Here is a 12714-nt window from a genome sequence, read left to right on the forward strand (position 1 = left end):
TCACTCCCATCTCCTTCCGTGAATAGAGAAAACTATGTAAAATGCCTGAAAATTAAGGAAAACATCCCAATGATTATGTTACCCTGAGTTCTTGGAAACCCCTGTTAGTAGGATGAGACTAGAGAATCAGTGGCAGCAACATCTAAAACCTGCACAGCAAGATTTACAAGAGAGGTCACCTCTCTATGCCTTCGCTCTGTTTTACATATGTGGGTTTCTGGTTACCTTCTTCCACCTCCTCCTTCAGAGGAAGCAAAAAGTGAAGAGGAGAATGAAATACATATTTTGATCTGTGCAATGAAGTCATGCCTTCTCAAATGGAGGACAGCATCTCATGCACCAAATCTCCAATAAGCCTTGCAAAGTTTTTTGAAAGAAAAAAATGAACAGACTGTCAATGGTGCTCAAACTGAAACAAACAAACAAAAACAAACCTGAAAGTGTTAGCATTGAACACTTATACCATAAGTGAATATTGTCCCATTTTGCTCCTGAAAGCCATGAACACCTTATTAAGACCAAGAGCTAAAAACTGGCCGCCTTATGCTTCAGAAGCAGATATAGCTGTGGTACAGCAAGGCTGTTTCAACTGCCATGCTGTCCTCCCAAAGGCTCCATATGCTGTCAGGTTTTGCAGCACAAACCCAGCAGAACCTGCACTAGGATCATCGAATTACCTAGTGACACTGGTGCTGCATCTTGCATCTTTCGTGAGTTACACACAACCCAAAAGCCAAGGCAAGACAATCCTGATGTAATGTCAACAGGACAACCAGCGCACTACTATTTTACAATCTTTTGGGTTAGTTTCATTTCTAAGTCACCAAAATATAGCTGTTAACAGAATTCACTTTTCATCTGGTCTTAAACAAAAAAATACATAAAGAAATACCACCTCAACAGCCTGAATATCCTCGCAACATTAATACAAAATGAACAAACCCACTAAGAGTACTGTATTTACAACCAGCATCCTCTGATTAAAGGTGCTTATTTAGATGAAGATTAAATACACCTTATAAATTGTGTCAACATCACAACAATGTCCAGATTTCGTATCAGCTCAACCCTTTCATATAAATCACCTTTAAAGCCTCAAAGTTCTTCCTGTCACAGAACAGGCTATGCACTAAATAGTGCGCACTAGCCTGCTGCCTGTGAAATATGTCAGTGGCAATAAAGGAGCACTGAAAAGATTTTGAGCCAGATGTAATCTGCTCAAAGAAGATGTGGCATCAGGCAAGAGAAGGCAAGAAGAAGGCTGTACAGTTATTCAATTATTGCAATGTACCTTTAAGGTACCAGTTTAAATAACGTTGACCCATAAGTAAACAACAAGGAAAAGAAGTTTTAAAAAGAAACTGTGAATTTTTCATTCCTAAAATGTTTTTTCCATAATATGCAAGACACTACAACTAATATTATAATTGTTCAATTTCATTTCCTTGCTTTGCCACAAGTACATTTTGTTACAAATTCTTTATGTCTGCCTCTAATGAACAGAACAGTTGTCCCCAGGGCACTTTATGCCCTGATCTGAAAGTCTGGGATGGAACACAGAATACACCCCCAGTGATTCAGGTGGAGACAGTTAAAGAGCTCCTCCTCCACCTGGACTGCTACAAGTCTATGTAACCAGAAGGGCTCCACCCTCAGGTGCTGAGGGAGCTGGTGGGGGTGATTGCTGAGCTGCTCTCCACCATCTACCAGCACTCCTGGTTAACTGGAGAGGTCCTGGAGGATTGGAGGCTTGCCGATGTGACTCCCATCTACAAGGGCTGTAAGGAGGATCTGGGGAACTATAGGCCTGTCAGCCTGACCTCAGTAGCAGGAGAAGTAATCAAACAAATCATCTTGGGTGAGATCACAGGGCATGTGCAAGACAGCCAGGTGACCAGGCCCAGTCAGCATGAGTTAATGAAAGGCAGGTCTTGCTTGACCAACCTCATTTCCTTCTATGACTGGGTGACCAGGCTGATAGATGAGAGAAAGGCAGTTGATGTAGTCTACCTAGACTTCAGCAAAGCCTTTGACATGGTTTCTCACAGTATTCTCCTGGGGAAACTGGTGACCTGGACAGGTATACCCTCCTTTGGGTAAGGAACTGACTAGAGGGACATGCCCAGTGGGTAGTGGTTAATGGAGTTAAGTCCAGCTGGCAACCCATTACAAGTGGTGTCCCCCAGGGGTTGGTACTGGGGCCCATCTTGTTTAGTATCTTCATTGATGACCTAGATGAGGGGATTGCATGTACCCTCAGTAAGTTTGCAGGTGACACCAAGTTGGAAGGTAGTGTAAAACTGCCTGAGGATAGGGAGGCCCTTCAGAGGGATCTGGATAGTCTGGATCACTAGATTGCTGGGCTGAGGTTCAACAAGTCCAAGTGCCAGGTCCTGCACTTTGGCTACAATAACCCCATAGCAATAGGCTTGGGGTTGAGTAGCTGGGTGACTGTGAAGAGAAAAGGGAGCTGGGGGTGTTGGCTGATGCTCAGCTGAAAATGAGCCGACACTGTGCCCAGGTGGCCAACAGCATCCTGTCCTGTATTAGAAAAAGTGTGGCTATCAGGAGCAGAGAGGTCATCAGAGAGAATCATCCCCCTGTACTCAGCCCTGGTGAGGCCACATCTCGAGTATTGTGTTCAGTTTTCGGCTCCTCACTACAAGAAAGGCTACAAGAGGCCCTGGAACGTGTCCAGAGAAAGGCAACAAAACTGGCGAGGGATCTGGAGCACAAGTCTTATGATGAGTGGCTCAGGGAGCTGGGATTGTTTAGCCTGGAGGAGACTCAGGGGAGACCTCATTGCACTCTACAACTTCCTGAAGGGAGGTTGTGATGAGGAGGGGTTTGGCCTTTTCTCCCAGGACCTGAGGAAATGGCCGCGAGGTGTACCAGAAGAGGTTTAAATTAGACATAAGAGGGAATTTTTTCCTCTCAGAGCGGTCAGGCACTGGAATGGCTGCCCAGGGAGGTGGTGGAGTCGCTGTCCCTGGCAGCATTCAAGAAGCGTCTGGATGAGGAGCTACAAGATATGGTTTAGTGGTTTGCTGTAGCTACACTGTAATGGGAGGACAGTTGGACTAAATGATCATGTAGGTCCTTTCCAACCTTGTGATTCTATGTTCCCAAAAATCTTTCCATTATGTTGCATTGATTCAAGGCCTCTATGGCAACTGCAAGAATATTTTGGGCTTAATGCACTTAGGTGCAAGCTTTTAGATATCAAAGGGAAAAAAATAAGCAGGTCCATAAAAAGAGAGGATATATATTCCCTGAAAGCATTTTAGATGAAGAAAAATAAGAAAGGTCATCTGGGGGAGGATTGCCTGTTGAATCTGAAGATCTTACCCAACATACAAAGTACTTCATTTCAGAAATCAACTTCATCTGTCATAAAAAGTGTTGTGGCTTTTTGTACTCTTAATTCCATTCATTAACTTAAAACCTCTACAACCTGAAAGCTTTACAACGAAGCTGAACAATTAAAGTAACTCTATAGTCAATTGATTTAAAACATGTCCTGAAAAGTAAGCAATTAGTCAGCACTTCTAGAAGGCACTAAAAATTCCTTTTCGTGAACAATACGCATAGAAGTGAGAAAAAAGTTTTGATAGTGCTTCCTAAGAATAAAGCTCATCTAGTTGTCTAAAGAGTAATTTGGGAACAACTTTCATGATGATCATGAAGATTCTTCCCTAAGGACAAAAGGGCTGTAAAAGTTAATAAAATGCGAAAAACAGCAGCACAAATTTACTATACTGCATTTTCACGCAGTACTTGCTTGAGAATCTGAATACATATGGCATGTTTTATTTGTTTATAAACACACACACAAGTAGAAAAATCTCTTTGTCACTTGGTCTACTTTCATGCAAGTAATTCCTAACATGCTGCTCTTTTGCACACATGGTAGTCTATCACCAGGTTTTCCCCTGGCAAAAGTTAACAACAAAGTGTATGTGTTATTCACAGTTACTGATCTTCTTAACAGGGTATTATGTTCAACACCAGTCAGTAAAAAACAACTTCAGAAAGGACAACAAGCATCCAGAAGCCTTCCTGAAACAGCTCTGAAAATCCTCAATCCACTGCAAAAGAAGGCTGAAGAAGCACCCCGATCCTGCTTCATCTAAGGTTGCTTCTCTCCCCTGGTACACGCACAACATTTCATTGACTGCCAAGACGACAAAATGGGAAAATATAAAATAAATTGCACTCCATGAAGAAGAGAAATAAGAAGCTTAGACCTAAAAACATATACAGGAGATGATCGGTAAGAAGACTACAGACATTTTAGATTCTGATGACTTCTTAGACGAAAATATCAGAGTAAAATGTCAGACTTGGAGGCCGTGTCACAACTATGAATTGAGCAGTTTTTTCCATTAGTAAATGTATTAGTGATTGCAAACAGACATGGGCAGCAAGTCCAATTTCTACACTGGTATTTCACAGTTACATATACAACCTCACACACAATTAACAGATGGTTTGGCAGTGGCGGCAAAGGTTACCCACACCAGTTACTCTTCAATACCATTATTGCTGCTGTAAGCATGCTCTGGAAGAGAACCACAATGTTCCTCAGAACTACCACAACAGTACTGAGCAGAGACTTTAAGAGAATGATGGCTAGGTATCCTACAGCTCACAACTTGCTGAAAAGATCTTCATTTTCTCCCTACACAAAACACTGCCTAGAGAACATACTATTCATTACTGCATATTTGTGCTAGCTAATACTATTCTTCACATTATATTTTAAAGTAGGCATTCTCTGTTTTCAGTAAGATAGATGCGCATAATCATAGAATCATAGAATTACCCAGGTTGGAAAAGAACTCAAAGATCATCAAGTCCAACCGCAGCCTAACCATAGTACCCTAACTCTAACACCCTCTGCTAAATCATATCCCTTAATAATATACATATTTAACCAAGTCCCAAATATATATGTAGATTCTGGTATTTAATTCAACTGGATTATGAAATACTTTGGATTAACTATGTTTGTCAAATGAACTTTAACAAAAAAAAAAATAAAAATTGAACTTGTGAGAAAAAAATCATACTGTAAAATTTGCTGCTAAATAATGTAATGGCTCGGTGAGACCTCATAAATCTTTCTTTGGAATAATCATCAATTGTGAATAAAAGGAGATGGACTGAACTGCAGGAAAATGAAAGGGATTTTGCTTTTCCAAGTTTCAGATCTTATTAGCTATTTTTATGGTTCATCCCTGCCAGACAACAGTGTGTAATCTAAATATATTTACAGGGCTAAAAAGGTGTAAATATTAGAGGTGTGTACACAAGTACAGTCTGGTGCTTTAATTATTTATGTAAGGAACAAATATACCCCTGTACTGAGGTTACCTTTCCATTCAGTTGTCAAAGTCTAGGGGAAATATATTTATTAAAAGCAGAAATACTTGCTGCCATAAAGCTGCACACAAAAACCGCAGTTGTTTGGTTCTATTTTTGTTTTTGTTTTTTTAATCAACGGTATGGTAAGGCAAAGTGGATATATCACTGGATTACCATCCTGTCTCACTAAAACATACTTTTCAAATAACAGCTGACAAACTGGCTTACAGAAGAAAACAAAATCTCTTCCTTCAATTACAGCATTTTTTAATTTTTTTTTTTTTATAAAAGCAAACAAACAATCAGAAAACAAACCGCAGACATATTGAAATGTTTGTGCCTATTGATTTAACAGATCATCAGTATGGAAAAAGAAAAGTTCTCTTTACCTTTGATCTATTTCACTCTTTTCATTGGAATTTCTCTTTAAGTATTTTGAAAGACTGCAAGAGTACACAATCACCTAGTTTTGATCACTGAACATATTCCTATGTGTACATGGAAAATACAAATACTCAAAAAGACCAACTGGCTTGTCAAGTGTTATTCGTAACTAGTAAGAACCACTGTCTCTCTATCTGTTAAAACAAAAACATTTTGACTGTATTTTTGCTCCTTTATCTCCCATCTTTGGGATGGTGGGTGGAATGGGCATGAATACATGAATACATCTTTTCTTGTACCCTTAAATGGTCCTAGAATCTAGTAGAAACCATGCCATCATCAGCTCTGATTTATAAGTAGTAAACAAATTGGGGGGGGGAGGAAGGATAGTATAAATATCTATACAGATTCATAAGGATCTATTAATAAGATTACACAACATCAAGGATATTCCATTAATCTTTCACACTCCTGAGCCAGTCACCTCACGACAGGTGCACACAGCTGGTAACCTCAAAGTCACCATTTACAAGTATCACCAAAAAGGCCACTGAATTTTTCATTACTGGCAACCACAGCTCATTCCCAAGAACAAAGCCAAAAGACGATACTTTAAGTCACACACAGAGACTGAAACTAGAAGAATTAAACTTGTTCTAGAATGGGTTAATGCAAAACACAGGGTTTTTTTAACCAAAAGTTCCCTGTAGAGTGAGATGATGAACTTCCCTATAAACTTTGCTTAGATGATAAAGCATGTCAAAATACGTCCTCCAAAATGTTATTAATGTAGTCTATTTTTCCCTGCTGTTTTCAGGAAGCATAAATATTAGCGATGAACAAAGACCTCCAGCTTGATGCTGCAGTGAGACACAAGTCTGACAACTTGATTTTTTTTTTCAAGCAGATTACATCTGTTTTCACCTTGGAACTTCCACGTTTATGTTCATCATCTTCACTACAGCCAAAATAAGCTTCTCCTATTCTTGAACGTCTGATGACTTCTACTTGTTTGCTGACATGAACATAATTTCAGAAGTATAAATTATTTTCAAATCACAGCAATAGAGAAATAAATAACACAAAATGAGTTAGAATACATTCAACCACAGCACCACCAATTATTTAAAATCATTCAGCATGCAACTAGCAGCGAAAGTGTTCAGGTTTGAAACCATTTCATTTAACAAAGACTTACCCTCTTGCAGGATCTAAGGCAATTGCTCTGGGTTGATCCAATTCTTGCCAAAATAAAACTTTTCTCAGTGATCCATCTAAATTAGAAACTTCAATCCGATTTGTTTCAGAATCTGTCCAATATAATTTCTCTCCCAGCCAGTCACATGCCAGCCCATCAGGTGACAAAAGTCCAGAAATGACCACGTTTTGTACACTCCCAGATTTATTGAATTCTGTTCGTTTAATGGCTTCTTCACTCACGTCACTCCAGTATATCAACCCCTTTACGAACACAAAGTCCACTGCCGCTGCATCTTCAAGGCCACCCACGATTACTGTGGCGTTCTCCTTCCCATTGGCAGCATCCACCAGCCTCAGGTCACGGCGGTTTGCATACAGCAACAGCGGGGCAGCTTGAAGTGGGAGAAATAAGGGGTAGGGGGGATAGATAGACATGTTAACAACACTCCTGTTAAAAACAGCTTATGGCCTTATGTGCCATTGTCATGAAACTAGCAATTCAAAGGGGAGGGGGGAAGAAAGAGGAGGGGAAGAAGACATTTTATGGTTTAACCGAAAAGACAGACTCCAAGCCTTTCAACAGTACTACAACTCAAGATGGTAACTTCGTAATGCACTGCTCGTTATTCTGGGTTCTGCATTATTAAAATTAGATTAAAGGAGAAGGCAAAGAACAAAGAAAATGGAGGTTTGAAGTGCCCAAATGACACTACTCTGTAAAGGAGGCTACTTAAATAAGAATATGAAAGATGAAGATATAGTAGCTCTACATGCAGTCGGTGCTTGCCCATCAGAGCAAAGATTCAATATTTTTTGTCCAGAATTTGCTAATATACACTCCACAACATTCAATAAAAATATAATACACATCAGGTCATCAAAGATGTCCCTGTGTAAATACTCTGAAATTATATATCTTAGGTACCTTTTACATATGATATACAAATATTCAATGAGTGTGCAGTGTGAGAGGAATGATGTTTTTGAGCATCAGTTCTAATTTGAAGAGGTAGGTAGAAAAATACACCCATAGAAACAGACTACAGCAAGTATTATAGAACTCAGCTCAACCACTCTTTACTTGCCTCCTGCATCAGTTTGTGTGATCTGTACATTTTTCATATAAATACCCAACAACAATTAATGGTAAGAACTAACTATGAGAAAGGTCTGGTTTTTAAAGGTAACATACCCTTTTAATTAAGCATGTCCTTAAGCACATGCTATAACATTATGAAAATTCCACTCATTCCTAGTTCAACAAAGGGTGAAGTAAAATACAGAGTTTTTACCACTATCAGTAAGCATACCTACCTTTCCCTACATTTCCCTGGACAGTGTAGCAGCAGAGGCACACAGCAGTACCTAGACACAAATTACAGTTGGCATGTTGTATATGCTTGTCTAGCTGTCACTACCCAGATTTAACAGAAATCCTCCAGATTTACTCATCAGTACAGGTAGGCATTTAGAATTCCTAGAAGGATGCATGTCCTAACAGAAAGGCCTGCATTTATATAGCCAGTGATGTGCACAACCAAACGCTGAGTGCTACATTGCCAAAGCAGATGCAATTCTTACATGAGAAACTCACAGTGAAATTAGAAATACTAATGACTAATGAAAGCACACTACAGAAAACTCAAAAGTTAGTTTCCAAGATCAGACTATTACCCTCATTACCGCAAAACTGTTTATCAAAGGCAGCGCCATACTGGGAGCAGCCAAGTCAACTTAAAAGTTCCTTAATGTACCTCCAACTCCAAAACTTACACAAATGCTGCTGGATGTTTGGAAGCTATTTTCTTTCTTTTTCTAATTTTTTTTTTCCCCTCTCCTTTTTGAAAACTAAATTTTTCAGTCTGCCTGAATTCAGAAACACTGACTTGAAATTGATTCCTGTCAAATGTTAGAAGTTTCAGATGGAAAGCTACCTGACTAGCTTGAGGGAGGTGCTTTTTTGCAGGAATATTCAATTTGTATTCCCTGCTCCAGAAAGCAAATATTTATTGTGCAGCAAAATACTCAGTTTAAAGATTATAATTCACTGCAGAAAGAATAGACACCTTTAAATGAAAGAGCTGAAACCTTTTATTAAGTGTGTTTATTACCTTACTTTGCTATCACCTTCCTTTCTCTGCATAGTTTCCCATCCCCCAAAGATTTAAGCCAAATCACATTAGTTTCCTTTAAGTGTGGGTTGCTTACAAAGACTGCATTTTCAAGGAAAATACAAACAAACAAAAAACGCTATTTAGTAAATTGGAAGTGGTAAGAAACAGATATGCAATATAAACACCTACTTTTTAAACCTTGCATACAACTGTAACTTAAAAGATCCAGTTAATAGCCAGCTCAGTGTCACCCAGCACACCATAGTACTGTGTGCAGCCAACTGGCAGAGCTTGCTGTAATAAGACAGCATGCCCAGCATTTGAAAAAAGGTAAATCCACACACAAATGAGTACAGGCTCCATTATTATGTACAACACGGAGCAAGAGTCCCCATGCACACAGCATGCAATGAATTGGAACACCAGGCATGTCAAGTGTAATCACTGAGGCCTGAAGGCACTGCTGAGCCTAACACAGCTGCCTTGCATAGGTTATTCACTCCTTGCTGGTGCTCAGAGCCGGCTGAGGAGCAGCCAGAGAAAACATCCTTTTCATGAATGATAGCAGTGATTTGAATGACAGCTCAGAAGAAGCTCAGCTACACATCAGATGAGCAGCTTCATGCAGATTGATTCAAAGCCACAACTTGTAACACATTCCACAGGGCTGGCAAATGAGGATATTAAGCTTTCCAATTTGTTGCAACATTCAGGAATGAAATACATATCACCAAAATAATAAAAAACAGGTTATTTCCCCCACCTCTCCAACCCTTCCTAGAAAATATGAAGGCTCTAATATCCTATAAAATTTAATTATTGAAGTTGGCAGTGTTAATTCTCTGCTTTTTACTTGACTGAAACAGCAATGCCAAAGAGAAATGCAGAAGATTCCATCCTGCTCCACATAACTCGCTCTAAACAGAGTACAGGACCCAAAGATGCTTTCTTGAATGACAGGAACTATACTAATAACCTAGGGGAAGAAATCCAAGAGAAGCTACTTTCAAAGCAAGGGAACTATTTTAAACTTTAAGCTATGACGGGATAGAGATACAATTTGAATGTACCTCTTTTTCTTTTAAAAGAAGTCTTCTAATATGTTTCTCTTTTCCTTTCTCTTTACATCATAAATATGCATTTTAATTGCATCAAACTATAAGACATTGAAAAGAAGCACTCACACTTAAAGGGAAAGGAAAAACACCTTAGCAATCAGTAGCAGAAATCACAGCAAAGTTGCCAGGTTATCTACCACCTGAGAGATTTACCTGTAGTTTATTCTTCTAACTAAAGTAACCAGGGTTTCAAAATAGCTTTTGTTTGTACCAGCCAGCAAGAACAAATGTTTGCTCAGAGCCCACAAAAAGTTACATCTGAACCACAACAAAAACTGTAGCTTAAAAATCCCACAGCCCATAGGATGTAAAGTGGTGAACCAATTAAAAAAAATAATCATTTTAACAGATAAAAAACACTTCAAGTTTCTTTTTTCTTTTTCAATTGAGAGGTAATTATAGTCTATCAGAATCTGTCATACTTTCAACTTGTCCAGTTGCCTGTTCCGTAAGTTCCTGTTTGCTCCTTTTCTACTTCCAATGATCCATGACACCTCTTAGTGTCACAAGATCAATGTTATCTTCAACAGGCTCATTTCTCTTGTACTCATGGTAATTCAGCCTAGTTAGGGCAATTAACATCAATTCATTTTCCTCACCCCCCTTTTTCAATGCATTTCCAAACCTTGGCAATGCTGTTCTTCCACCTCGCCTAGCTACAAGGCCCACTCCCAAGCTAATTTAATAAATCAGCAAAACGTTTGCCTTGGTTAGTGAGTTGAATCACCTCAAAAGAGTTTCAGCAGACTCAGAAGTGAACACGAGGCAAGCAACAGGGTGCTAAGAGGGAAGCAGATCCCCCCATCCTCCTGGCAGCCCTGATCCAGATGAGACTGCAGCAAGAGCCTTCCCCTCAGCTCCAGTTCCCACTGTAGGTCTTCAGCCCCCCTTCTGCATTGGCACTAGCACTCAGACAGCATCACAGCAAGATAATGCAGGCAGTTAAACTAGCAGAAAGCCACCTTACTCCTTCCTCATCTATTTTTTGCCAGTTATCAGCTCGAATGAAATCAGATAAATGTAAATACTAGTACAACAGGGTGAGTCAGGATAACATCATCTTTGACAGATTAGCTGAACCAGTTGTTTGTGAACCTCCAATTCAGGAACAAGACCTTCCAGACTAGAGGTGTCCACTGTAGTTTGTGGCAACCTCCACCAGAATCCCAGCACTGCCAGTCATGCTGGGCAAATGTTCACGCATGGAAAGAAGTATCCAGACAGGAAGGCACTGCTAATAGTCGTTACAGTGGAAGATGATGTCTTCAGATTGGAAAAAAAAATCCCCCTCTTCCACATATTGGTGAAGAAATCTGAGCATTTGAAGGTACTTAACACAGTTCACTGACACTAGGACACAAACACGACAAGTGGAAGAAAGGAGACACAGTGGTGAGACACACCAAACAGCCATGCACTCTCTTGGATAAGGCACAGGAAGCACAAGGAATTTGCCAGACACCTTGATGGAAAAACATGCACCCACAACCAGACCACACGGGAAAGAAAAGCAAGGAAGTAGGTACAGATAACCAGCAAAGATCATTAGCTGCAACTTCCTCAAATCTGTTGTGTACAGAAAATTCTTGGTATGTACTACAATCCTCCCCTTTCCCATGATGTCTCACAGATAGCCAATAAAAGAACATACAACAAATTCTCTTGGAGGTGAGCATTTAGGTACAGTGAATGGAGTGCTCTCCTCTGTCTGAACCTCCTTACTCTCACAAATATAGCTGCAAAACATTGCAGGCAGCCAGACTTGAGGAAATTAACCTGAGGCAGCCCAAGCTTGATGGAGGAGTTTAGAAGGTCTTTAGAAGACCTAAAGCATATTTCACATCCTAAAGCCATCCAAGGAGGTGACAACTCTGAAGGTCAGAGGAACAGGCAGGCTTGCCAATGGATGGGAAGAGTGAGAACACCAGTGCCAAAGCAAAGACACCAAACAGCAGCAATGGCACTTGGATTCCGCAACAAGTCTCTACTGGACTCTGGCCAGACAGGAGCTGTTGGGACCAAGACAATGCAGGCAAGACTTGGTTGATATGCTGAATTTGTCCTGCTGACAGCAGCCTAGGATGAACGGAGAGCTATGTTGCCTGGCCAGACCTTTGCTTTCAGCCACATATAAAGCTATGATTTTAAAGAGGAGACCCAAAGTGGCAAGCAAATAAAGGTGATATGACAGCAGCATAACACACTCCCCTTGGACTACAGACTCCAGAAAGGAAAAAGGTTTATAGATGTATGACCACGTAGCACCACAATCCACGTTAACATCTGAAGAACCTCATCAAAACACTTCCTGCTTCTTCAAGCATCTTCATAACCTCCCTTTGCCACTCCTCCAGTTTCTCTAACAGTTGTCAGAACATCGTGTGATACTGCAGAAGTAAACTTCTCTAGTTTACTGGAAACACCTCAATATAAACTGTTAAATGAAGACGTTAACCCACACATACACTGCTGCAGAGCATCTCCCGCTTGCAAAGTATGTTTCTGCACGTACTTTTGCTCATGCAGAAAAA

The 12714-nt window shown here is 40.1% G+C and overlaps 1 protein-coding gene across 2 annotated transcripts in view; it reads right to left on the reverse strand.

Moving 5' to 3' along the window:
- Positions 1-12714, reverse strand: part of LRP6 (LDL receptor related protein 6) — a 123098-nt gene that overhangs the window by 102403 nt on the left and 7981 nt on the right. The window contains exons 1-2 of one of the 2 annotated variants that reach the window (XM_032446571.1): positions 8266-8284; positions 6950-7343 (exon numbers count right to left, since the gene is read on the reverse strand). Coding sequence is in view for 1 of the 2 variants with exons in the window: in XM_015870801.2 (XP_015726287.1) it covers positions 6950-7343 (394 nt within the window). In the remaining variant the exon portion in view is untranslated. Of the gene's footprint in view, positions 1-6949; positions 7344-8265; positions 8285-12714 lie in introns of those variants that run through there. The other variant, XM_015870801.2, reaches the window with a different exon arrangement.

Source organism: Coturnix japonica, chromosome 1 (genome assembly GCF_001577835.2).
Source record: "Coturnix japonica isolate 7356 chromosome 1, Coturnix japonica 2.1, whole genome shotgun sequence".
Lineage (NCBI taxonomy): Eukaryota > Metazoa > Chordata > Aves > Galliformes > Phasianidae > Coturnix > Coturnix japonica.